At 34.5% G+C, this 26,306-nt stretch overlaps 2 protein-coding genes across 38 annotated transcripts in view; both read left to right on the top strand.

Annotated features, from left to right (window-relative positions):
- Erc1 (ELKS/RAB6-interacting/CAST family member 1) overlaps window positions 1–26,306 on the top strand; it is a 1,605,700-nt gene that overhangs the window by 878,997 nt on the left and 700,397 nt on the right. The gene's annotated exons all lie outside the window — the stretch shown is intronic.
- Window positions 1–26,306, top strand: part of Wnk1 (WNK lysine deficient protein kinase 1) — a 132,411-nt gene that overhangs the window by 79,387 nt on the left and 26,718 nt on the right. For 9 of the 18 annotated variants that reach the window (XM_048787485.1, XM_015500784.1, XM_048787486.1 and 6 more), the window contains 11 exons: window positions 921–1,009; window positions 2,813–3,032; window positions 4,095–4,422; window positions 5,174–5,361; window positions 13,649–13,732; window positions 20,949–21,095; window positions 22,605–23,063; window positions 23,801–24,082; window positions 24,771–24,868; window positions 24,978–25,140; window positions 25,645–25,761. In XM_048787485.1, coding sequence (XP_048643442.1) covers window positions 921–1,009; window positions 2,813–3,032; window positions 4,095–4,422; window positions 5,174–5,361; window positions 13,649–13,732; window positions 20,949–21,095; window positions 22,605–23,063; window positions 23,801–24,082; window positions 24,771–24,868; window positions 24,978–25,140; window positions 25,645–25,761 — 2,175 coding nt within the window. Of the gene's footprint in view, window positions 1–920; window positions 1,010–2,812; window positions 3,033–4,094; window positions 4,423–5,173; window positions 5,362–13,648; window positions 13,733–20,948; window positions 21,096–22,604; window positions 23,064–23,800; window positions 24,083–24,221; window positions 24,276–24,770; window positions 24,869–24,977; window positions 25,141–25,644; window positions 25,762–26,306 lie in introns of all 18 variants that reach the window. The other 9 variants (XM_015500788.2, XM_048787489.1, XM_015500789.2 and 6 more) reach the window with 7 other exon arrangements.

Here is a 26,306-nt window from a genome sequence, read left to right as displayed (position 1 = left end):
CTGAAATTATACAGATGATTAGAATTTATGCATATTCAGTAAGCTTTTCTAAACACTCCCACTTAAGTTATCTATGTATTTATAGACTTACAGCACTGTTTCGTGTAGCTACTTTAACTCATGATTTATGTAGTTGCTAGGATGAAATGGGAGCAAATAATGAGATATTTTTCCCCCTTCACCCCATTGCTCAGAGAGTAGTCTTTTGTTCTTAGTATCTTAGATGTATCTTCCATACAACGCTGAAAGCTTTATTTTCAAAGAACTTATACTTTAGGAAAGTTCTAAACTATTACTATGATACTACTCATTATAATATTTACATAGAAGAGTAGTAGTGAGTTTCTTCTAAAACTAATTACAATGCTTATCTTTCTTGTGGATCAGATATATTACTTTTCAACTTTATATTTAACTTACGCAAGACAGTTTGCTCTTTACTTATGTCAAACCAAGACAAACCATAACTCCTTCTAAACTAGTTGTTTTTAAAAAGAGTACTATAATAATATAATACCTGCCAAGACTGTGAAATCATATACAAATGCATGTTCAGTGTTCAAAACAATTAAATGCTGTATAGAGTCGTGTTAGCCTGCAAGATTGAACAAAACATCTAACCAGTTGGAACACTTAGCTTTCTTTTTAGATAGTAATTTCCTTTACCCAAAGAAAAAGATGCTATTCTCGCCTAAATTCTTTCATTGCCACATAAAAAGTAAGTAAATGCACTCTCAAAACTTTCTTGTTGTTTTCTTCTGAGTAGCTAAATTGCCCACCTTTTTTCCTGTAGGCAAATCAGAAAAAAAGCCAGGATGGTAAGAGGGCAACCTAGTAGAATTCAAGTGGAAATTTTAAAACAAAATTCAAAGACCCTGCTGTCATTAATGTGTTTCTATGGCAATTTGTATGGTTTTCAGGGAGTGAAGCCAGCCAGTTTTGACAAAGTAGCAATTCCTGAAGTGAAGGAAATCATCGAAGGATGTATACGGCAAAACAAAGATGAACGGTAAGATTAGGTGTTGCTTAAACAGACAACTAAAACATAATGTTCTGAGTATAAAACTTAATCTGAAGTGTATTTAATTCTTAGTTTTTCCATTTATGCCATATAACCCTTTTTAATTTTTAAGATAGGGTTCTTTCTATTTAAGCTATTCAAATTCAATATGCTAGAACAGTTTACAAATACAAGCCAGGCTTAGTGGCACAGACCTATAATCCCACCAAATCCAGAGGCTGAGGCAGGATCACAAGTTCCAGGCCAGGGCAACTTAGTGAAATCCTGTCTCAAAATAAAATTTAAAGGGGCTGGAGGTGAAGCGCTTGCCTAGCATGAGCAAGTTCCTGGGTTAAGTCCCCAATGTTGCCAAAAACAAACAAAGGTTTAGTGGAGTTTTTAAGTAAATCAGAATCACCTTAAACATAGTTTAAACATTCTGTTAGAGTCACTTATAGCAAATAACTATACTGTACTAATGCAGCAAATCTGTTCCTTAGTCCTTTATCCATTGAATTCTAAACGATATAGAACAAAGACTTGGCACTTTAAAATCAACTCAACTATGCAGTGCTTGATTTCTTGGTATTGTGCCAGAATTAAAGAAGAGCAAAACATGAGAATTCCTTTGAGTAAAAAGAGAAGACTTTACTAAAGGCTTAGGAGAACATCTACCTTAGTCATTTGTACTAACATGGGACTTTTCTCAGAGGAGTGGCAAGTATCTGATCTCCCATGTAGCTGATTCATCACCCAGTAGGCATTGACAAGGGTCCAATATCTGTTTTTGAAAACTGATCTACCTTCATCGTCTCTCCATACCTGCCAAAAAAGAAAAAGTATGCCAGCCTAAGACAAATATCAGTTGTAAATTGAACATAATCTACCTCCTGAAGAATGGGAGCAATCGGGTAAATCAACCAAATTAAAGAATTCCATATCTTTACTTTTCTAGTCTTATTTTCTTTTTTATAACTTTGTTATTTGAAAGAATTTAACATGATCTCTAATACATTTTAATAGATATTTAATTTAAGTTTCTGTTTTCATATTCACTGAGTCCTAAAATCTCTTTTAAGACCTTTTCAATATAAACAAAGAAATATTTGTTTTGCATCTTAAAACATATTACTCTATGTCTTTTCTGAATGGACTAGTTTATTGGATTACTGGTATTTGGAAACCATTTTATCTAAAGAAAATTGTTTCACAATCAGCTTTCTTGCTTGCCTAGTCCACAAATTATTGAACAAGAAATTGGAAGAATTTGTTGAATAGGTAAAAAGTTGCTATAGTCAAAGGTACCAAACTAGAAATCAGAGAATTTATTCTGGTTTTGATTATATCATTTACAACTTCTAGAACTGTGAGCAAGATTCTCAACTTCTGAGCCTTCATTCCTAATTGTCAGGAGATAATCTCTTATTGGATATTGGGCAAGGTTCTACAAAGGATTTTTTATTACTTATAAAATACTATATATATTGTTATTGATATTTTGAATCTTTGATATTCTGTGCATTATTTGCCATTGCCAGTACACTGTAACCAAAGGGGTTAGATAATTTGATTTTAAAATGATCACTCTCAGTTCTTTTGTTTATAAATCAGATTGTTATGATATCTTATCATTTAAGAGTACAAATCTGTAATCACCATTCAAATAGACTAATGAAGAAATGCGTTATTAACCTTGGTTTTCTATTCAGTTTTTTTCTTATAAACAACAATAATCAGCCACATTTGAAAATTATTTTTTAAAATTAATGACATTTTTGTTTTTGTTTTCTTTCTTTCTTTTTTCTTTGGAAGATATTCCATCAAAGACCTCTTGAACCATGCCTTCTTCCAGGAGGAAACAGGGGTACGGGTAGAATTAGCAGAAGAAGATGATGGAGAAAAAATAGCTATTAAATTATGGCTGCGTATTGAGGATATTAAGAAATTAAAGGGCAAGTACAAAGACAATGAAGCTATCGAGTTTTCCTTTGACTTGGAGAGAGATGTACCAGAAGATGTTGCTCAAGAAATGGTAAATTGGCGCTGATTGGCCATTTAAAAGTTAATGTAGATTTATATAAAGCAGTTTATGGAGTGTCATATGTGACGTATCTCATTAACATAAAATTATCTTGGCCCCAAATGCTATCTTTGAAATAATAGGATTTTCCTGTGATTTTTTTTTTTTTCTTTAAATCCCTTCTTTGTACTTTTTGTGTTGTTACTGGTAATGGGTGTTGAACTTTATAGTCCTTTTTTAAAAAGACGTTTTTATTTGAGGAAATTAGAGATGGATAAGAAAGAATGAACTAGAATATATTCTGAAGTCTATAAAGTTGAATGACTAGATCCTTCAGGTAGAATGAAAGTTATGTTTCTAAATATTGGATCAGTCATTAGATAAACCTTTACAAATAGACATAGGATTATAAACCACTTTTTGTTATGAAAATAGTTTTCAAGATCAATTGTTAATAGGTATCCTGTGGTTGTATCCTTATTTGAAGTATGTCAAAAAGACTACTTTTCCAAGTAGAAACCCTTCACCAATTGAGGCTTGCTGCTTTGCCTAATGTCAGCAATTATCATGTAAAGAAACTCAATAAAATTTTTCTACTAGTGTTTTTAGCATCTTTCAGTAGTAGTTACCTCTGAGAAAAGGAGTCAGTATGAAAGAGATACTTAAGAGCTTTTTGGTCTTTTGAAAACCTTTAAATATTTGCCACATTTGTTTTATCTGTATAAGTGGTTGTCAGGTGAAAGGAAGTAATAGCAACACGGGTTAATAATTATTACATGTGAAATGGTAGTAGTGAATGGAAATGATACCATACTTGTTTATTTTCCTCATTATTTTAATTATTGTAAGTACACCCACCTGTGAATTTCTACAAAGATGGTACATATTCTTTGAGTATGTACCATGATGGTGGGGGATGTATACCGCAGATCAGTCATTTCACAGTTTGTTTAAGACTAGTACTGTAATTCCTTCTCCTTCTTATCCACTTTTCTACATCACATATTTCATTTTATTTTGAGGTTGTTTTCTTTTGATAGCCTGTTTTTCTCTAACACCTTTTTTTCCCTGCAGGTAGAATCTGGGTATGTCTGTGAAGGTGATCATAAGACCATGGCTAAAGCTATCAAAGACAGAGTGTCATTAATTAAGAGAAAACGAGAGCAGCGGCAGTTGGTTCGAGAAGAGCAAGAAAAGAGAAAACAGGAGGAGAGCAGTCTTAGACAGCAGGCTGAACAACAATCAAGTGTTCCTTCTCAGACAGGAATCAAGCAGGTCCCTTCTGCTAGCACTACTGCTTCTGCCACTTCAGCTTCAGTATCTACACAAGTAGAACCTGAAGAGCCTGAGGCAGATCAACATCAACAACTACAGTACCAGCAACCTAGTATATCTGTATTATGTAAGTATTTTGGAAAGCACACAAGATATGCTAATGATGCTCCTAATTGACTCTACCCCCACCCCCACCCCAGCAGCAAACCCTCCCATGTTGGAGATCAAACCCAAGGCCTCATGCATGTTAGGCAAGCTCTACCACTGAGCTATATTCCCAGCTCCTGACTTTTTATCTTCAAGATAGTTGTCATTTAGCTTCTCTTTTTATTTTTATGACTATGACTAATGGAATAGGATGGACATTGAGAAGATTGGTTAGGGTATAAAATAATTTTAAAAGTTTCATTATCTTGGAGGTTCCAATTTCTAGATTTCCATATCTCAGTTCCTTAAAAAATAAAATTAAATTAAAGTAATGAAGAATGAACAAGTTTAGCTACTTAAAATTGTGTTCTTCTGGTTTAGAGCTTTCAGGAAAGTTAAATAGCATATAGACTGAAAACTAATGAGATCAGTAATCATTGATTGAAAGTCCACAGGTCTCCATATATAAGACTGAAAGTTTAGTTAATGTTCCATTTTCCCTTACTCTTCAGATAAAAGACATCAGAACTTGTCTTCCATATGGGTCTCTCATGAATTCAGAAGTTTACATAAAACTATGACTGCTATTCATTTTTAATTTAGTGACGATTTCTGGAAAGAAACAGCCAATTCATTGTAATATGGTGAGACTAAAATGTGATAGGAAAAATTTGAGCCTCCTTTTTATAATTTGTCTTTCTGTCTATTTTTTGGTGATGTCTCACCTTCAGCTGATGGGACAGTTGACAGTGGTCAAGGATCTTCCGTCTTCACAGAATCTCGAGTGAGCAGTCAACAGACAGTTTCATATGGTTCCCAACATGAACAGGCACATTCTACTGGCACAGTCCCAGGGCATACAGCTTCCATTGCCCAAGCACAGTCTCAGACCCATGGAGTATACCCACCCTCAAGTATGGTAAGTAAATGCATAAGAGAGAGTAATACTATAATGAAAGCCTGTAGAGAATCTGTTAAATTCTGAGTCTTTACTATCCAAATAGCAACTTGTCCAAAATAGAAAACATAAATGGTCTTTAGTCAGCCCTCCATTTTCATGGGTTTCAATTGGTAGGTTTAGTTATTAAAATGTTTTTTAAAAAAAACAATTTGTCTCTGTACTGGTGGGTCTTGGAACCAATCCCCTATAGATACTGAAGGATGACTGTTTTGAAAGGAAATTGGAGTAGATGAAGCAGGGTAAGATGTATACATTTATGTGTAAGAATTAGTTAAACTCCCTGCGTGAAGCATCTATGTATAAGATTTAGTCTGCATTTGATAAAAGGCAATATTCTCAGCATTTAAGACTTAAAGCTATTCAAAGCAGCATAAGCTAAACATACAGATGGTTTGGGGGTGGGTGATGAGAGTTTTTCAAAAGCTTCTTTATGAAAATAACTACAAAGTATTTTCTATAAGATTTCTTACTATATAAAAACAGGTAAGAACTTCAAATCATTATAGAATGTTGCATGTGAGTACTCTAGAGTAAAGGAATCCTTTATTTATATTACCATTTAATTTAGCGCTTGTGTTTAGTTACTTATCAGTTGCTATGCGTGTTCCTGCCTTTAAAGTCTGTGTTGAACACAAGTTTCTTTCCCAGTGTTCATTTGCTTTTATCTTTATTTGGTATCTTGTTTTATACTGATTTATTTTCAGGATCAACTTACAGAGGCATTTTCTAAAATAATTTATGCTTTGTGTGTGTGTATATATACACACACACCATTATCCACTCTTGTTTTTCATGTAGAGAATGTTAAAGTAGCTCATCAGATAATACCCCATTTCTTTGGTTGCCTCTCTGTGAAGTCTTCAGAGAGGAAAACAAAATACATTTATCTCCCTCAAAAAGGAATTGAGTGACTGGTCATTTTATAGCACTTATTTATCAAGATCTTTAAGCAGACTGATTTTTCCCCCTTCTTAGAAAGCTTTTAATCTGAACTTTGTGGAATTCTTGCTCTTTGTTAATTGAAAATCTTTCTTTGAAAACACTTCTGTTTACTCTGGTCATTTATGCTGCAGCTTGGAATAAAAGATGTTTCTTTGTTTCAGTGTCCATTGATCAGTCCTCTGGCTAGGTCTGAAGATGAATGGCCACAATAATGCAAAGAAAACTACTAATATACTAATTTTTTAACATTTTTTAAAAAAATAATTAGGGTAGAAGAACTTTTAAGACTACATAGAAGATATATTTCTGTGTTCTGGTCGATATTAACTATCAGCATTTCTTATCATTTTCTACTTTTGCTCTAATTGATTTTTTTCTGAACCATAATTCAGTTAAAACAAACAAACTTCAGTCTCTTGGCTTTTCTCATCACAGAGTTCTGAACATTGGCCTCTTTTAGACAAGGAAATGCAATAATCATTTGTAATGATATTAAGCATTTAGACACTAACATGCTTTTATTCGCTTTTCCAAAAGCAGACTACTTCTTGCTTTTGAATGACAATAGTCTATGAAAGTATTATGATGATGTATTAAGGATTTGGGACTTTTAAGAAATTTTTATAATTTTTTTCCTGTCACTTTCCAGAAAGAATTTACCCTGGCATATAATAATGCGTAAATTAAAAGTGAAATTTTAATAATTAAAAAGAGAAATAAGGATGGAAAAAAATGGAACCAGGAGTGAAACTAAATAATCATCATGATATTTACATACTTGCTACTGGTAGGCCACAAATATGGCTTAAAGCAGCCAGTTTTGGAAAAGAAAATATAATTAGTTATATACTTCACAATATCTAAAAGAATATTAACAAACTTGCTCCAGACAACCTTACAGTGTTAGACTTATTGCTTTTTATCTATATTAAACCTTTTCTGTTAAGGTGCCTCAAACTTTGTAAACCTAAGTTGAATCTCTGATATACCCAAAGAGAATTTTTACATTATTCTTTAGAAATTCAAATTGAAGATTTTTTTTCATTAACAACTTTAGTAAAAGTCCAAATAGTTCCTATGTCCATCCAGTTGTGAATTTCCTCCTGAAAAGTATACTTTTTCTAGTTATATGACTTTTTACCTTTGCTGAGAAAGATTGGCAAGTATACAAGTAAAATAAATATAATGTTGTAAGCCAAAAACTTTTTTAGTCTGATGCCTTCAGAAATGAGAATCCTTTTCTTAAGTTTCCACAGCTCCTGCAGAATAATCCAGACTTCAACTTTTTCAAATCTCGTGTTTTAAATTAATAGAGTTCATTCTTGTCTAATCTTACTAAGTTTGCAGAAATTATAAACTGATATTGTTTTCCCTGTCTGCTGCCTTCAGTCCATCTTTCTTATTCATACATTCATAACAGTTGGTGTTATTTCATAATATTTAGGATAATAATTTCTTACTATTATTATTTCTAAGAAATCTTGTACTTGACCCAACACAATAGAGAATAGTTGTCATCTGCCCCGTGTGCTTTGTGGAGTTTTCTCTCCACTAAAAAAAAAATTGATTTTGTGGAATTGGAGAGGATGGAACATTTCCTTTATGTTAACTGTTTTCCTGTTATCACTGTACATTTGGTTATTTTCTTTTTAAAGTACTGTGTTTTTCATGTGTGTTTGTTTTCTGTTTAGCCTCGTCGTGGCCGTAGCATGTCGGTTTGTGTTCCCCATCTTTCTGCTGTTCCCTTTTTATCCCGCATCTCTCCCAGTGCTCCTTCCACCCCACCACCAGTGTTGTCTGCACCTCTTTCTCCTTCCCTCCTTCGGACTGCCCCTGAGGAAACTTTTGCCGAAAAGCTTTCTAAAGCATTGGAGAGTGTCCTGCCTATGCACTCTGCCTCTCAGCGCAAGCATCGTCGCTCCAGCCTGCCTTCCCTCTTTGTCAGTACTGTATGTAACTGTAAACTTTCTGACAAATGAAAAATTATTACCAATGAATACATCCAGGCATCAAAAATTTTAATAAAAATTAAATAACAGGACTAAACTATACTTTTGGTTATGTATTAGGATTTTAGGACATTAGTTATCCCCATAAGAAACATTTTTGTAATAAGGCTTTAAGGGGGAATAACAAGCAAGGAGGCTATGAGACAGAAGGCTAATAATATCCTTGGCACATATCAATATATGCTCAATAAAATTTAGCTTTTATTGTATTTTCTTCTCCCCCATTTACATAAAAGATTTTCATTTTCTTATCATAACAAAGGGTATGTTTGTTATTTAACTTTAAATTGTTGACTTAAACAGAAGTAAATTGTTAAATGTTACCCAATTGCATTTTCTCCTCACTTTATTCTTTCTTTCTTTTTTTAAATTTTTTTTTAGTTTTAGGTGGACATAGTACCTTTATTTTATTTATATGTAGTGCTGAGGATTGAACCTAGTGCCTCACATATGCTAGGCAAGTGCTCTACCACTTGAGCTACCACAGCTCTCTCATTTTATTCTTAAGAGTTGCTTACTAATGAAACTGGACAAGTCTTTTTTTTTTTTTTTTTTTTTTTAACCAAACCCAGTGAAGAATAATTGAGGAGAAAAGTGTTTGGTTTTAATGTGTTAAAAGAAATCTGAGTAAAAAATTAGTGAAATGATATGTCAGTAAACTAGGATTAAAAATTGTTCCCTCAGGGGAGTACTTATTTAGGGTGATTAGGGTGGGACCTTGACACCATTGAATGTTAAATTACATATGTAGTATACATGCCTTTCTTTGGCTTCACTAGTGTCTCTACAAGATCTGTCTTTTTAAATTATTTTAATTGCTGTGGGACCTTGCTGCTGCTTTTCCAGAGAATGTAGTTAACATTCTGAACAAGTAACCTGAGAATCTTCAGATTTTTACTTTGGAGAATGCATAAGTTAACAAATTTTATGACTTTGGACACCTTAATAAACATCAAGAAAATGAACATTCTGATTCAAAATAAAAATCCTCTCAGCTATTATGAACAGTTGTGCTTCTTTGCTAATGGGGTCTTCTCTATTGAAACAATGAGGTTGCTCTTTTATAAAAGGAATCTATGATAGTGAATTACTCTAGTATGTATTATTACATACTAGTATGTATTATTAGGGAAAGTTAGGATTCTAAATTTAGAGTTTTAAATACAGAACTGCTTCTGGGAACAAAAAATGCTTTAAATCAAGTTTGGCTATCAATTATATTTTCCATTTCACCTTGAATACTAGCCATCGAAATAAAAAAATGCACCGTATTCAGCTCTTATCAATCATGAGAAAAGTGGAAATTTTGATGATTTTTGCATCTGTAACATTGGTCATGTATCAGAATTGCTAACTGTATTGGGGCAGATAAGAGAAAGACATTACTGTCATTGGGTTCATATTTTATTATCCACCAAAAATCTTTCTATGATTTATAGTTAAAAAAGTATGTTAGTTGATGAAAAGTAGCATTGAACCCTCTAAGATAGCACAGTATAAGAATATAGACTATAGAAATACTTTAATGCAATAGATTAAATTGAAGCATACTTTTATATCTATAAAAATAGTGCCTTTTAGCACTTACTGTTTAACTGTTTCCATTGACACAGTTTTTAAGTCTTTAAGAATGAACTTACTATGAATAAAGTAGAATAATCACTTAGAAAGTTTAATTTGTTCTTTTCGCTTTGAGAGAGCAAAGTTGTGGTAAAGCAGCTCTTATCTGATGCAAAGAGTCCCACAGGTTGATTTCTTTGACCCTGGATGTATTTAATGGGTTTTTACTATGCACATAGTTTCTGAAAACAGTATTATTTATTATGTTTGATGTAACCATTTCATAGGGTTACACAGAACTATCCAGTTGTGCATGTCTGATGTAATTTCACATATGAATGTATGAATTACTTGTCTTATTCATGTTGATACAGCCTCAGTCCATGGCGCATCCGTGTGGGGGTACCCCAACATACCCAGAATCACAGATATTTTTCCCAACTATTTATGAACGTCCAGTTTCTTTTTCACCACCTCCCACCTGTCCACCGAAAGTAGCCATTTCCCAGCGACGTAAGAGCACCTCCTTCCTGGAAGCCCAAACTCGCCATTTCCAACCCCTGCTGAGGACTGTTGGCCAAAATCTTCTTCCACCTGGTGGCAGCCCAACTAACTGGACACCAGAGGCTGTAGTTATGTTGGGCACTACAGCCAGTAGAGTAACTGGAGATCTGTGTGACATACAGGTCCATCCTATGTTTGAGTCATCTCAAGTTTGCAATGACTATAGACCTGGACTAGTACTTCCAGAAGAAGCACACTATTTTATTCCTCAGGAAGCAGTGTATGTAGCAGGGGTACATTACCAGGCCCAGGTGGCAGAACAGTATGAGGGCATTTCATACAACTCACCAGTACTCTCAAGTCCTATGAAACAGATACCTGAACAGAAGCCAGTACAAGGGGTCCCTACATCAAGTTCTGTCTTTGAATTTCCATCTGGACAGGCTTTCCTGGTAGGACACCTTCAGAATTTAAGATTAGATTCTGGATTGAGTCCAGGATCTCCCCTCTCTAGTATTTCTGCACCTATCAGTACAGATGCTACACGTTTGAAATTTCACCCTGTCTTTGTTCCTCATTCTGCACCCGCTGTGTTAACTCATAGCAATGAGAGCAGAAGCAACTGTGTATTTGAATTTCATGCTCAAACATCAAGCTGTTCTTCAGGAGAAGGAGGTGGAATTTTACCTCAGCGTACTTACCGAAATCGACAGGTTGCAGTGGACTCAAATCAGGAAGAACCGCCTCCTCAGTCAGTTGGATTACATGGCTACCTACAGCCTGTGACTGAAGAACAGCGTAATTATCATACCCCAGAATTGACTGTTTCTGTGGTAGAGCCTATCGGACAGAACTGGCCAATAGGAAGCCCAGAGTATTCCAGTGATTCCTCACAAATCACTTCTTCAGATCCCAGTGATTTTCAGTCACCTCCCCCTACAGGGGGAACAGCTGCACCTTCTGGCTCTGACGTCTCATTACCCTTTATCCATCTGCCTCAGACAGTGTTACAAGAATCCCCACTTTTCTTCTGTTTCCCCCAAGGAACCACATCTCAGCAGGTCTTATCGGCCTCATTTTCTTCAGGAGGATCTTCACTCCATCCACAGGTTATAGGAAAACTTCCACAATTCTTTTAAAGTACCCTGTTATGTACCATTACATTTAAATTTTCTATGCCTCATTTTCCTGAATCATGAATTTATGAAGAATATTGTTTTTTGTTTTTCCTTTTCCTAATACAGTCTCCCCATCTCTTGAGGGCTATAAACTCCTTGCATTTACAAAATATGAACTGGAAGCTACCTGATTTGCCTGTACTATTTGCAGACCTTTGGAAAAGAGAACCCAAAAACTAGAATTTTAGTCACTCATCAAAATCAAAGACTTTTATTCCTATATATGGTATTTTCCAAATAACAGTGAAAATTCAGTTGTCTATAATGTAAGGTTGACTCAGCATTGATTATATAAGTATACTAAAGTATGAAGTATTACTTTCTTCCTCCAAACAATTTGAAAACAATGCAAAGGGGTAACTTTTCTGTAAAATGAAAAAAGAAATGGAATATAGTGAAAATATTTTTTTAGAGTAGGATTAAGAATTAATCCATAGACTTTCTACTAGTGTGGAGAGTCTAAAAAGACAGCAAAAGGAAACCTTTTAGGAATTCAACTTAACAAAAGATGCCTTTTTGAAATGGCATCAAATAAGTCATTATGTATTATATATGCAAATTAAATAAATTTTAGCAACTAAGAATCTAGTGGGTGATGGGTGTATTTTTGTTGTTTTCAAAAATTTGTGATTAGACATCTTAGGCCCTTTTTTCCCCCCCTCAATTAATTTAGTTATTCTTTTGTATGGGCATATATCCTGTCATACAAATAAATACAAAGCAACAGGCATATAGAATAAGCAAGTAGAGTCAGTAACTATTTCATATATTCTTTTGATATATTATCAAATTTATATAGCTTTGTAAATCTACATAGGAGACTATGCATTTATATATTTAAGGCATCATTTGAATCTCCTAAGTACTCCCCTTTTTTATTAAGTACTCCCCTTTTTCATTAAGTACTATATGTTCTTTCTCTTTTATTCCTATATTCTTCCCCCATCAAAGACATAAATAACTCTGAAAATGTATATGAAATATCAATTTCTTAGAGTAGGAAGAAGCAGAACGATCCAGAAACTTAATCTTTACTGCTTGGGCATGTTGTATATTCCCATCAGTACTCATGTTGTCAAACTATACTATAAATGTTAATGTATTATTAGCCATTCTTTCCATAGTAAATTTTCAAAAGTAAAATCATTAATTTACAAACATATTGCAAAAGAAATGATGCTTGTAACAGTAAATTGCAGTAGAATGTGATATATTCCTAGAGCCTTCAGAGAACTTCTTCTAAATTGAAATGAAAGACAAAAGTGGTAGCCTTTTCATTTCCTTAACCTACCCATGAGTATAGTCTTGTCTTTATTTCTCACTTTCTCATTTATTTTAATTTTAACTTCTCTATAATTGGAACATTCTAGTTAGGGTTTCTGAGAACCACTATTAACATTCTGGGTTGGATAATTCTTTGTTTTGAGGGCAGTTTTTCTGTGCATTTTAGAATATTTAGCAGCATCCCTACTTACTAGATGGCTATAGCCATCTCTCCCAGTTTTAACAAGAAATGATTCCAGATACTCCACATGTTCCCTGGGTGATGACTATTATTATAGGTCTTAGCAGCTGATTATAAGAGCTTTTTTACATTTTTCCATAAAAGTTACTGTGACACACTGCAAGAAGTAGCAGAAGAACCTAATTAAAATTATCAAGTGATTTTAATTTTCTTTAAATTTTCAGATTAAAAATTGTTTCACACTGATAGTTTTACCACTTTTTCCTGGCGTGTGTGTGTGTGTGTGTTTCTAGTAATAATTTTACTATGAATCTGAATATTCTAGTTGGCCAGAATTAAAACCTAAACAAGATAGGTTTTTACCATCAATGTTGTTCCTATGGGATGGGATCAAAAATGAACTATAATATGATCCTTTTCTAAACTTCTTATAAGATAGTCCAAAGACCTCTCCCGTACTTAATCAAGGTATTGTTTCATTTTGATCAAGCAAACTTCTCAGGACCTTAAATTTATTGCAAAAGATTGATCTGTATACACTTGCATTAGGCCTTCTATAATTTATCATATTTACTTCTTTCCATCAGGCGCAGGGTCAGAGCCAGGGCCAACTATCTTCAAGTAGTTTAGCAGGGATTCCATCTTCCCAGCCCATCCAACATCCTCAGCCGGTAAGAACAATGTATTGCTACATTTAATTAATTAGTAGTAACCAAAATAGTTGTACATCTTTCGTGTTTTGAATTCTTGATGTGAATGACTTGCTAAGGTGTTTTTTGGTGTTTTTTTTTTTTAAGTTTTTTTTTTTTTTTTTGTCAGTGGATCTTATTTGTTCGTTTGTTGTTTGTTGTTTTGTTTATATGTGGTGCTGAGGATCAAACCCAGGCCTCATACATGCCAGGCAAGTGCTCTACCACTGAGCCAAAACTCCAGCCCCAAGTTGCTAAGTTTTTGAAAGGGAAATTAAAAAGTCATAGCATTTCTTTTTTTTTTTTTTTTAAGTTATAGGGAGACACAATATCTTTATTTTAGTTATTTATTTTTATGTGGTGCTGGGGATTGAACCCAGTGCCTCACATGTGCAAGGCAAGTGCTTTGCCACTGAGCCCAAGGCATAGCTTTTCTTGTGTTGGGTAGCAGTTTAGGAAATCTTTGTTAAATGTGTCTTTTTTTTTTTAATGAATCTTTATTTATTTATATGTAACGGTGAGAATTGAACCCAGTACTTCACACATGCTAGGCAAACATTCTACCACTGAGCTATGACCCCAGCCCTTAAATGTACTTGTAAACAATTTAAAGTTTAAAACAGCTGTTACTTTATCTGCCTTCTTAAATGTTTTTTTTTTTTTTTTTTTTTTTTATTTTTAAAGAGAGAGGGAGAGAGAGAGAATTTTAATATTTATTTTTTAGTTTTCGGCGGACACAACATCTTTGTTTGTATGTGGTGCTGAGAATCGAACCCGGGCCGCATGCATGCCAGGCGAGCACGCTACCGCTTGAGCCACATCCCCAGCCCTTTCTTAAATGGTTCTTAACATAATTTGACAATACAAAAAGTATCAATTTGTTTCTGCTTATGTTTATGACTCATCCACAAATGAGCATTTTGTCATTTTTTTCCATTGTCCAGCAATGAAACAACTACTATAGGAAAATTGTTTTTCAAAAAAATTCATTTTACCAAACTTCTGATTTGGGAGGTTTTGTTCCAGAACTCAAGATATTAGTGCAGTAGTAATATTCAGCAGTAAAATTTTTATAATCCTAAAATTAAATGTCTGTAGTTCACCGCTAATATTTGTTGGTGGTAATTTTTTTCAAGGAAATAATGATTTTTTGGCATAATTGAATATAGGTATTTCGAACAAAATTCATAGCACTCCATGTGTAACACAAACTTAATGATGAAGTATTTCATTAATAGTTTCCCAAGGGTAGTTTTTAACCACCAAATTATAAATTAGCTTCTGCTTCCATTAAATTTTGAAACAGTCTAAGGTTATACCTTAGAACATTTTGGGAGAAGTAGTACCTCTGAGCAAGTGAAAAGTACTTGGTGATCTGCTTTTGCATAGTCACATTTGCTAATAATCAATACTAAAGTATACAAGAAAAAAAAATCACTTTAACATATTTTGTACACAAGGGAGTAGATTGATTTGATTATACATGCATTTACTCAGTGACCAATACCTGTGTATCTTGTAGAAATTATGGATTGGGAATTACATGCTCTGTCTTACTCCTAACCTTTCTTCTAAACAGATTTCTATAATTTAAGCATTATTTCAAGTTTTTTTTTTAATATTGATTTTTTTTAGGTGGACACTGTATCTTTATTTTTTTATGTGGTGCTGAGGATCAAACTCAGCTCCTCGTGCATGCTAGGCAAGCATTCTACCACGGAGCTGCAACCCCAGCCCCTAGAAATATATGATTCTGCAAAGATATCCAAAAAGCTGCATTTATCTGTTACTGAGGTTCCATATTTCAAAAGGAGTAAGAAGGGGGCTGGAATTGTGGCTCAGTAGTAGAGCACTTCCCTAGCACATGTGAGGCAATGGGTTTGATCCTCAGCACCATATAAAAATAAATGAATAAAATAAAGGTATTGTGTTTATCTACAACTAAAAAAAATTTTTTTTACAAAGGAATAAGAAGGGCTGGGATTGTGTTTCAGTGGTAGAGTGCTTGCCTAGCACGTGTGAGGCACTAGGTTAGATCCTCAGCACCACATACAAACAAATAAATAAAATAAAGGTATTGTGTCCATCTACAACTAAAAATTTTTTTTAAAAAAAAAGGATAAAATCCTTATGTACTGAAGATAGTCTGTTTTAAATGATTTATTATATATATGTATTTTTTAATTGTGTTGTTTATTTTTATTTATTTGTTTTTAATGTGGTGATAGGGATTGAATACAGGGCCTCATGCATGCTAGGTAAATAAATTGCTTTACTACTGAGCTATCTCCCCAGTACTAGAGTCTGTTTTAGGATGTGACTTTTGTTTTTGTTCTGTCAAGCCCCTACCTCACCTTAGGAAACTATCTTTAGTTGTATTATAAAGTAAGGTAAGAAATGCACCTTAGCTGAAATTTATTTCTTGGATATCTGGAAAGTAGTAAATATGGTACCAAAATAGCTTCCTCCTTCTGAAAACTTTGTGCCCATAAGCAACGTGGTGAATTATCTCACTAAATACTTTTTTCCATAGGGGCAACTATAGTCTTCAGGTATTCTTACTTTTCTGTTCAGCTGGGCATATGAACATTTTTTCTCAAGCAGCCACATCCAACAAATAGTACACAGTCTACATAAGCTTTTTGAACTGGTTTTGTGAGACATGTTTAGGCAAGGCATGATGCCAGCCTGTTATGCTGACTGCTTGACTAAAGTATTGATTATTAGACAGTGTGACTATGCACAAGCAGATCACCAAGTACTTTTCACCTGCCCAGAGATAGTACTTCTTCCAAAATGTTCTAAGGTATAACCAGCATAGATGCCTGTCATCGTAAGCAAAAAGTAAGGCAACTTGTTCATAAAATGTATTGTTCACTTTCTTTAATTGTTTTTTTTTTTTTTTTTTTTTTTTTTTTGGTAGTTGTAGATGGACAGAATACCTTTATTTTATTTGGTTATTTTTATGTGGTGCTAAGAATTGAATCAATTGCCTCACACATGCTAGGCAAGTGCTCTGCCACTGAGATATAGCCCAGCCCTGCTTACTTTGTTTTTCAAATTGGTTCTTTTATAATTGCATCACAGTCAAATCCATTTTGAAAAAATTATACAAGCATGAAATATATCTTATTCTAATTATGACCCCATTCTTGTGAATGTACACGATGGTGGGATCACATAAATATTTTCATATATGTACATAGAAAAATTACATCAGGTTCATTTCACTGACTTTTCTATTCCTATTCCCCTTCCCTTGCCTTCATTCTGCTTTGTCTAATCTACTGAACTTCCTTTCTTCCCCTCCCACTATTTATTGTGTTTTAGCTTCCACATATCAGTGAAAATATTTGACTTTTGGGTTTTTAACTATCCATCATTCATATTCCCTCTACCCAGATATAGTTTGTTTTTGTTTGTTTGTTTTTGTTTTTTTAAGTTCAGATACTTGTGGCCGTCTAAAAATGGGTTAGATATGACTATTCTCATGGATCCTAAACGCTGTAGTAAACATGTAAACTGGGCTAGGGCTGTAGCTCAGTGGTAGAGCACTTGCCTTGCACGTGTGAGGCACTGGGTTTGATCCTCAGCACCACATAAAAATAAATAAATATATTTTTAAACAAACATATGTAAACTTCTATAAAACAAGGATAAAAGCTAGCATGATTTATACAAAATGCAAGATTCTTTGTCCATATTATTATTTATTCCCTATAAGAACCCTATAAGGCATATCATTTCTATTTACTACTGGGAAAGCTGAGACCTGGAGAAGTTTAGGTAATCTAACTAAACTCACAGGAAGTGAAAATAGTTGAAATCCAAATAATCTGATTCTACAGCTCACCATTTAACTAATACCCAATTATGTCCAAAAATACAAATTAATATCTCTCCTGAACAGAAGGGGGATATCAGGAAGTCTTTATGGAAGAGAGATGGATGTTGGACTCTGAGACTCAGATATAAGAATAAAGACTGTTCTGTGCAATAAGAAAAATGGGGTAGATCGGGCATGAGCAGGGTAGAAGGCTTCCAAAGGTTTAAAAAAAAAAAAACATGGATCAGAAACAAATATATCCTTCAGTTTAATGAAGGTATAAATTTTGGAAAGAATTGATAGAATTCAAATTTTGTTGTGAATATGGTTCTGAATTAATGGGGAGAGAATTGGATTCTGTGCTTACCATTATCCAAATATAAAATGGGGATTTTTTTCCCTCAAATGTATTCCTTTGTATAAAAAGGAATATTACCATGAATTCAAACCTGTATCTTAATCTCATATTACATAGCACCATCCTTTGAACAACAACCCAAAAAGTGTTAATGAGCTAAAACAGTTGAGAACAAATGTTTCTATAGAGACTTTAATCTGATAGAGTTTGGATTTTTTTTTTAAGCTAAGAGAATAAACATCAATTTGGTCCTTAATTCTTCTTTTTTTTTTTAATATTTTTTACTTATTGATGGACCTTTATTTATTTGTACATGGTGCTAAGAATCGAACTTAATGCCTCACACATGCTAGGCAAGTGTGCTACCACTGAGCCACAACCCTAGCCCTGGTCCTTAATTCTTAAGAGAATGATTTTATTATTCTAACTATGGTATGTCATTACAAACAACTTGATTAAAAGATTAGGAAGTTAATACAGGGGCTGGGGTTGTAGCTCAGTGGCAGAGTGTTTGCCTAGTTATGTGTGAGGCATTAGGTTCGATCCTTTAGCAGTACCACATTAAAACAAATAAAAGTATTTGTCCATCTATAACAACAACAAAAAAGAAGTTAATACAAAAATTGCATGAATATAAAACAAATGCAAAAAACTAATACTGTTCAAGCAGATGCTTGTTACTTTAAATTTTACCTCAAGACACAACTTGAAGGGAAAGTGTTGTACCAGAGAAAATTAATATTAATTTTCACTCCATTGAAAATTACATTTGAAGAGTTTAAGGGAGGGGAAACAATATTTCTGAATTAATATATTTATATAATTGATCTTATTTAAATATGTAAATGAATGAGTTAGATAATTGTAAATATTTCATTCACATTCCTTAAAATTTGAATATATTCAAGTCGAAAAAGTTTTTTTTTTTTTCAGCACCTCTCTTTTTTTTTATTTATTTTTTTTAAGTTGTAGATGGATACATTACATTTATTTGTTTGTTTGTGTGGTGCTGAGGATTCAAACCCAGGGCCTCACACATGCCAGGCAAGCGCTCTACCCTGAGCCACAACCCCCAATACAGCATCTCTCTTTCAATAAGAAAATGACTAAATTATCTTATATTCAGAGTTGCCTTAGAGTTGACAACATGATATATCTTAGGTTCTGGGGGAAAGCTTTATATAATTTAACAGCCATTTGTTCCTGGTTGTTCTTAATGTTAAAGTAAGAATACACTACAAGGATAATAGAAGTAAAGCAGCAGAGCATGGTGTTTCATGCCTAGAATCCCAGTGACTCCGGAGGCTGAGGTAGAAGGATCACAAGTTTGAGGTCAGTCTTGGCAACTTAGCAAGACCCTCAGCAAGTTAGCAAGACACTGTCCCAAAATAAAAAATAAAAAGGACTGGGGATATATAGGTCAGTGATAAGCATTACTGGGTTCAATCTTTAGTACCAATAAATAGAGAGGAATAAAGCAAACATGACTGCTACCGCTGTTATTTCAGTAGTTTGGTGATAATTTGGTAATTTCAAAGAAGTAAGGAATATACTAAATGTCAAAATGCATTCTACTGTAAAATAAATAAATAAAATTTTTTAAAAAGGAACAAGGAATAAAAATACGAACAAAAAAAAACTACTGTAGATTATCACCTAACAAAATCCAAGAAACCAGTAAGGTAGCCATATGCATAATAAATACACAAATTAATATTTTATCTTATGAGCAATAACCATTTATTTGTATGGATATATGAGGACAAATAAAGAACTGTTGTTTGCAACATTATTTTCAAGTAGCAAAAAATAAAAAATCGAAACAACCAAAATGTTCATTATTAACAGATTATTGTTTATAAACAGTATGGATTTGTATATTAAAAGAAAAAATTAAATTTGTTATGTTTACTATTACTACAAAGCCTTGGAAGTTACACAGTTCAGATTTTTTGTTCTCAGATTTAGCTCTTCTGAATGCTTTATCATTGCGCTACATCCTACATCCCCAGTCCTTTTTATTGTTTATTTTGATACAGAGTCTTCTGTGTCGCCCAGGCTGGACTTGAACTTATGATCCCATTTCCCCAGCCTCCCAAGTTACTTGGATCATAGGTGTATGCCACCAGCAAAGTTCAGATTTTTGTTAGGCAAAGGGGGGCACTAGTTTTAGAGCTAAGTTCTGTTTTGTTTGCTTGATTTATTATAAAATTTAGTATTGGGCTAAAATTACATGTACAGGCCTTGCATATGGTTAATTCCCAGATGTCATTTCCCTTTGCCCCACATTGAGGTATAGCATTGTTTTCAAGAAAAGGAAACTTCATATTTATAATAAATGAGTAGTTTGAGGTATTATATCTAGTAAATGGTAAAACTAAAATTTGAAACTGTCTCATTCAAAACTCTATGCTTTTCTCACTGTTTTGTAACCGTAATCAGATTATATAATCCATAAAATGGACTAAAAGAGATTAAAGTAGGAGACTAGATGAGTCCACTGAAGGAGCCTAAGTGAGAGCTGATATCAAAAGAAAAGGGGTGCAAATGTGGGGTGGGATAAAGAGCTATTTGGATATAGTGTCTAAACATCTTTGTAAAGACCTACTGTTGGAGTGTGGGAGGTGTTGGGTAAACAACCAATGGTTTCTGAAGTTTGGAATATTGGTTAATTTTTCCTTAATGATACTATCAGAAAGAATATCAGAAGAAAAACATGTAAGAGAAATTGATGAATTTGGTTATTATGTTTTAATTACTAAAATTATTATTAACAGATACTGAGGGCTTTAGTTAATATACCTCTTAGAAACATGATATGTTCCAATGATTTGAAATAAAATTGAATCATTAGTTGGACACAGTGGTGCACTACTGCATTACCAGCTCATGGGAGATTGAGATGGGGGGAGCACATGACTTCAGGAGTTTCAGACTGGCCCAGACAACAAAGTAAGACCCCAACCTCCCTCCCCGCTAAAAAGAACTGAATCATCATATTTTATTCCTAACAGCAGGGAATACAACAGACAGCCCCTCCTCAACAGACAGTACAGTATTCACTTCCACAAACAACAGCCTCCACTGAGGCCACTACTGCACAGCCAGTGAGTCAACCTCAAGCTCCACAGGTCTTGCCTCAAGTGTCAGCTGGAAAACAGGTAAACTCTCAATTTCTGAAAAGATGCTAAAGAGGATCTACATGTAACTTGTCCTTTCAAATAGGTAGACTTCCATCCTTTATAATAGTGAAATATCCATTGAAGTTGGTTAATCTCAGTGCAATAGTGGAGTAAAAATTTGCTCTCTTTGCACATATGCATCATAAATGGATATATATATATACTGACAGCAGTGACAGGTTTACCAGTATAGAGTTACCGGTGTTAAAACCTAAAGGGTAGCTGGTGTGGTAGTGAATGCCTGTAATCCCAGCTACTCAGGAGGCTGAGGCAGGAGGATCAAAGTTCAAGGCCAGATAGGATACTGTCTCAAAATAAAATTTTTTTTTTTTAAAAAAAGCACTGGGGATTTAGCTTATTGGTGGAATGTTTGCCTCACATGTGCAAGGCCCTGGATTCAGTCCCCATTAACACACACACACATATACATATACATATACACACACACATACACACACACATACACAATCCTAATGGGTTAAATAAAAATGCTGGTAACTGAACCTGTGCCATTCTCTAGAAATATGTCAGCTATATCTAATATTCAGATATATCTGGTATTCTAGGTATATCTGGTATTTGCAATTATGCTTTGTTTTCAGGTGGATTTGTAAAAAATGTTCTCCCTTATTGCCTTTTGACAATAAGTTATAAAAGCTCCTTACATGAAATGATGCATTTTTTTTTTTCTAAGATGTCCTTCTAATCATTTGAAAAGTACCTTGTAGAAGGTATGCTCTTCTGAATGGCCTTTCTTCACCTGTATCATAGATATGGTTTTGTTTGTACCCTTTTGCTTATATGTGCACAGTGTATTGTTACTGTCATATTTCATCATATCTGAGATACTATCTATATAAAATGCACCATTATTTTATGAATCACTGAGTACATACCATCAACACATCAACAGCTATAAGATATATCCAAATTTTTCAAATGTTAAAATGACCAGGTAGTAGAGAAGGGTTATTTTGTCCTAGAATCAGTGAAATATATTAATTATATCTATTTTTATAGAGCTGCCAGACTTTTGTAGAAATAATATGGATACAGTCTGAATCACTGGGAAGAAACTTGTTTCAAACTTCATTAGCTACTTCAATAGCAATTCTAGATTTAGGGGCAGAAAACATGCCAATGGATTATGGTATGCAAAATATCTGCCAATAAACCTATTAAAAACAAACAACAAAACCCTTGCCTATGGAAAGGTTTATTTTTTATAGTCAGTGATGAAACATTACCAAATTTTTCTATAGTGAAAATGTGGAACAGTAACCAGTTTATTATCCTTTTTGTATCCCTGCTATTCTTTTTTCCCTGTTGTAATGTGGCATATTAACTTAAACTAATGTATGCAGGGTTTTGTTTGTTTGCTTCCCTCTTTTTGGCTAATACACAAATCTTGCTTTCAGCAGCCTTGCTTAAAAAAAAAAAAAAAAAAAAAAAAAGTCTTGTCTGTTTTGTTTTTCTTTACTTTCTCAGCTTCCAGTTTCCCAGCCAGTATCAACTATCCAAGGCGAATCTCAGATCCCAGTTGCATCACAATCCTCAGTTGTTCCAGTCCACTCTGGTGCTCATTTCCTTCCTATGGGACAGCCACTCCCCACTTCTTTACTCCCACAGTACCCTGTCTCTCAAATTCCCCTATCAACTCCTCATGTATCTACAGCTCAGACAGGTTTCTCATCCCTTCCCATTACAATGGCAGCTGGCGTTAATCAGCCTCTGCTCACCTTGGCTTCATCTGCTACAGCAGCTGCGATCCCAGGGGGATCAACTGTGGTTCCTAGTCAGCTTCCAACCCTTCTGCAGCCTGTGACTCAGCTGCCAAGTCAGGTTCACCCACAGCTTCTACAACCAGCAGTTCAGTCCATGGGGATACCAGCTAACCTTGGACAAGCTGCTGAGGTTTCGCTTCCCTCTGGAGATGTTCTATACCAGGTACTGTGTTAGCTAGCAAAAGAGGAGAGCATTGGAGGGTTTGATTTTAATAAGACAATCAAAAACCTAAAAATGTAGTAGTTGAGTATCAGAAGAACAGTTACAAAGGTTGCTGATCTTAACTAGAGAAGCTAAAAGGGTAAAATTCCAAGAAAAAGTAGAGTGATGATGTTTGATGACCTCCTTACCCTTTTTTTTTTTTTATTTAAGACACAGCCTGGAAGAAAAATGGTTAAATATTCAGTGTAAGCACACCAGGCTGTATGTGTATGTATATATATGTATATGTATATATAGATGGAATAAGAGTTGGCAATATGGTATCAACAAAAAAACTTCAGAGTTTAGATTTAGAAGATGAACATTCCATATATGACTGGAATGGCTAATACTAGGAGGAGTTTGCATTCTTCCATGTAAGATTTGCTAAAAAGTAGATATATTTCTAGAAGGAATTAAGTTTATTATAATTCCTATTTAAATAATCTCCAACAGGGGAAAACCAGCAATTTAAAATATGATATGTAGAATGCTGGCTCCCAAAATGGAACCAGTATACTATTTCATTTCAAGAATGATGTTTAGATTATTAGTAAGAGAACGGGCTACTCTTCTTTGCTGTATGCTTCCTGCTACCCCACCCCATTCCCCCCCTTTTTTTTTTTTTGCATGTTTTGCTGATTTGCTAATTTGATGCCCCAACCTGCACTAACTCACCTTCCTCATTTCTATCACAGGGCTTCCCACCTCGACTGCCACCACAATACCCAGGAGATTCAAATATTACTCCCTCTTCCAACGTGGCTTCTGTTTGCATCCATTCTACAGTCCTATCCCCTCCCTTGCCTACAGAAGCATTGGCTACACCAGGTTATTTTCCTACAGTGGTGCAGCCTTATGTGGAATCAAATATTTTGGTTCCTGTGGGCGGTATAGGAGGACAGGTTCAAGTGTCCCAGCCAGCAGTGAGTTTAGCACAACAATCCCCCACTACATCCTCCCAGCAAGCAGTTCTGGAGGTAAATGGAATTATTGCATGTTTATATATAAAACATATATACTATGGGATAAAAATGACAAAGGAGAAACAGGCTTCCCTGGTTAAGAACTCATTTGGAGACCATGTCAAACTAACTTCTGAATGACTTTTTCTTACAGCAGAATGAAATGCCAATGTGGGGGCCTTGTTGCCACTGGCTGTTCTGTTGGGAAGTGAGTGTGCCTTGGAGAAGATTAACCCTATTAGTACTTCACTTCTCTAGCTAGTACTTTAGCCATTATTCTTGTCCTTTCACAAACTCATACCATTGGCAGTCATAAGAATATCTTATCCTACTGTGCTCTCAGCAATCATTTTTGCCCTACTAGGAAAAAAAGGTCTGAGTTTATCTTTGCACTTTGCTCTGCCTGCCCTATTGCATACTTTTGGTAAGATGCTGGCTGCATGGCAAGTTGTAGTTTCACATTGCCTAGCAAATAGGTTGGCTGACTTCACACCATGCAGTCTTTATGAGAGACTAGCTTTAGAAACTTCCTTTGGAATTTTAAGATCACTATCTGTAGATGCTGAATATTAAGAACTCCTAGTAAATTTACTGCTTCTAGGATATAGGGGAGGGATAAGAGGAAATAAAGGGATCTTATCGCGATCATTTATCATGATAAATATGTTACCACCAAGATTTGAATTATCCTTTCCATTCACAGAGTACTCAGGGAGTCTCTCAGGTTGCTCCTCCAGAGCCAGTTCCAGTAGCACAGTCACAACCAACCCAACCTGTCACTTTGGTGTCCTCTATAGACAGGTAGGTAAAATCATAATTCTCTTTTGACTTGTAGATAGGATAGTATAAAACATCAAAATATCAAACCCTGAAATCTCATATTGAAAATGGAACTTTTTCTTTTTCAAAGCGCGCACTCAGATGTTGCTTCAGGTATGAGTGATGGCAATGAGAATGCCCCATCATCCAGTGGAAGGCATGAAGGGAGAACAGCAAAACGGCATTATCGAAAATCTGTAAGAAGTCGCTCTCGTCATGAAAAGACTTCACGCCCAAAATTGAGAATTTTAAATGTAGGTATCAATGACTTTGTGGCTTTGATATTGTTAAAGGAATTTAGCACGGAGAATAGTTTTTGAAATCAGAACCATTCATTTCATAAAATAAAGATACCTTATCTTTGCACCATATATAATTTATATAGCCCTTTTTTTTTTCATTTAATTCATACAATTCTTTTTGACTATCACATTTTTCAGAAAGTATAGTTTATAAATAATCTGTAATAGAGACAGCAACTAATATCATTGAAATAATTCTTAAGGCTTAGGGAAAAGAATAGAGTGAAAAAGACTTTATGTTCCTTTCAGACTCAGTAGTGGAAGATAAACAAGTAGCTCAAAGACTGACATCATCTTATAGGTATTCTACCAGTTCAAGTATTGGTGCTTCAAGTTACAATATTAATACCATGCTTCCTCAGACATAAATATGAGCATTAGTCTGAATGACTTTTTCTCAGTGTCAGTAAAAAAGCCAAGTATAGTCTTCAGAAATGAAGTATCTTTTCTTTTCAGGTTTCAAACAAAGGAGACCGGGTAGTAGAATGTCAATTAGAGACTCATAATCGGAAAATGGTTACATTCAAATTTGACCTAGATGGTGACAACCCTGAGGAGATAGCAACAATTATGGTATGTCTGCATATGGAGTTCCAAATTTTCCCCTATTACTTCATCTAAATATCCATTACCCTAGGCAACTATCCAATATTTGTAATTCATGTTTTATATTCAGTATTTCATTGGAATATAACCAGCACACCTAACCTGTGATTGTGATATTTTTGTGTAGAATCTGTAATTATTCATATTTCAGTATTATGTTTTGAAGTTCTTAAATAGGAAAGAGCTGCCAGGCACTGTGGCCAAGGCAGGAGAATTGCAAGGTTGAGACCAGCCTGGGCAATTTAGTGAGATGCTACCATAAAATGAAATGTAAAGTAGCAGAAAAGTACAAATTAAAAAGGGGACTGGAGCCTGATGTGGTGGCTCATGCCTATAATTCCAGCAACTCAGGAAGCTGGGGCAGGAGGATCACAAGTTCAAAGCCAGTCCCAGCAACTTAGCAAGACCCTGTCTCAGAATTTTAAAAAATAGAAATAAAAAGGGCTGGGGATTTGGTTAAGTGCCTGGGTTCAATCCCTGGGACCAAAAAAAAAAAAAAAAAAGCCTTCGAG

Source organism: Marmota marmota, unplaced genomic scaffold (assembly GCF_001458135.2).
Source record: "Marmota marmota marmota unplaced genomic scaffold, marMar, whole genome shotgun sequence".
Taxonomy (NCBI): domain Eukaryota; kingdom Metazoa; phylum Chordata; class Mammalia; order Rodentia; family Sciuridae; genus Marmota; species Marmota marmota.
The sequence above is the reverse complement of the archived record's forward strand: the minus strand, read 5'-3'. Positions and strand labels throughout refer to the sequence as shown.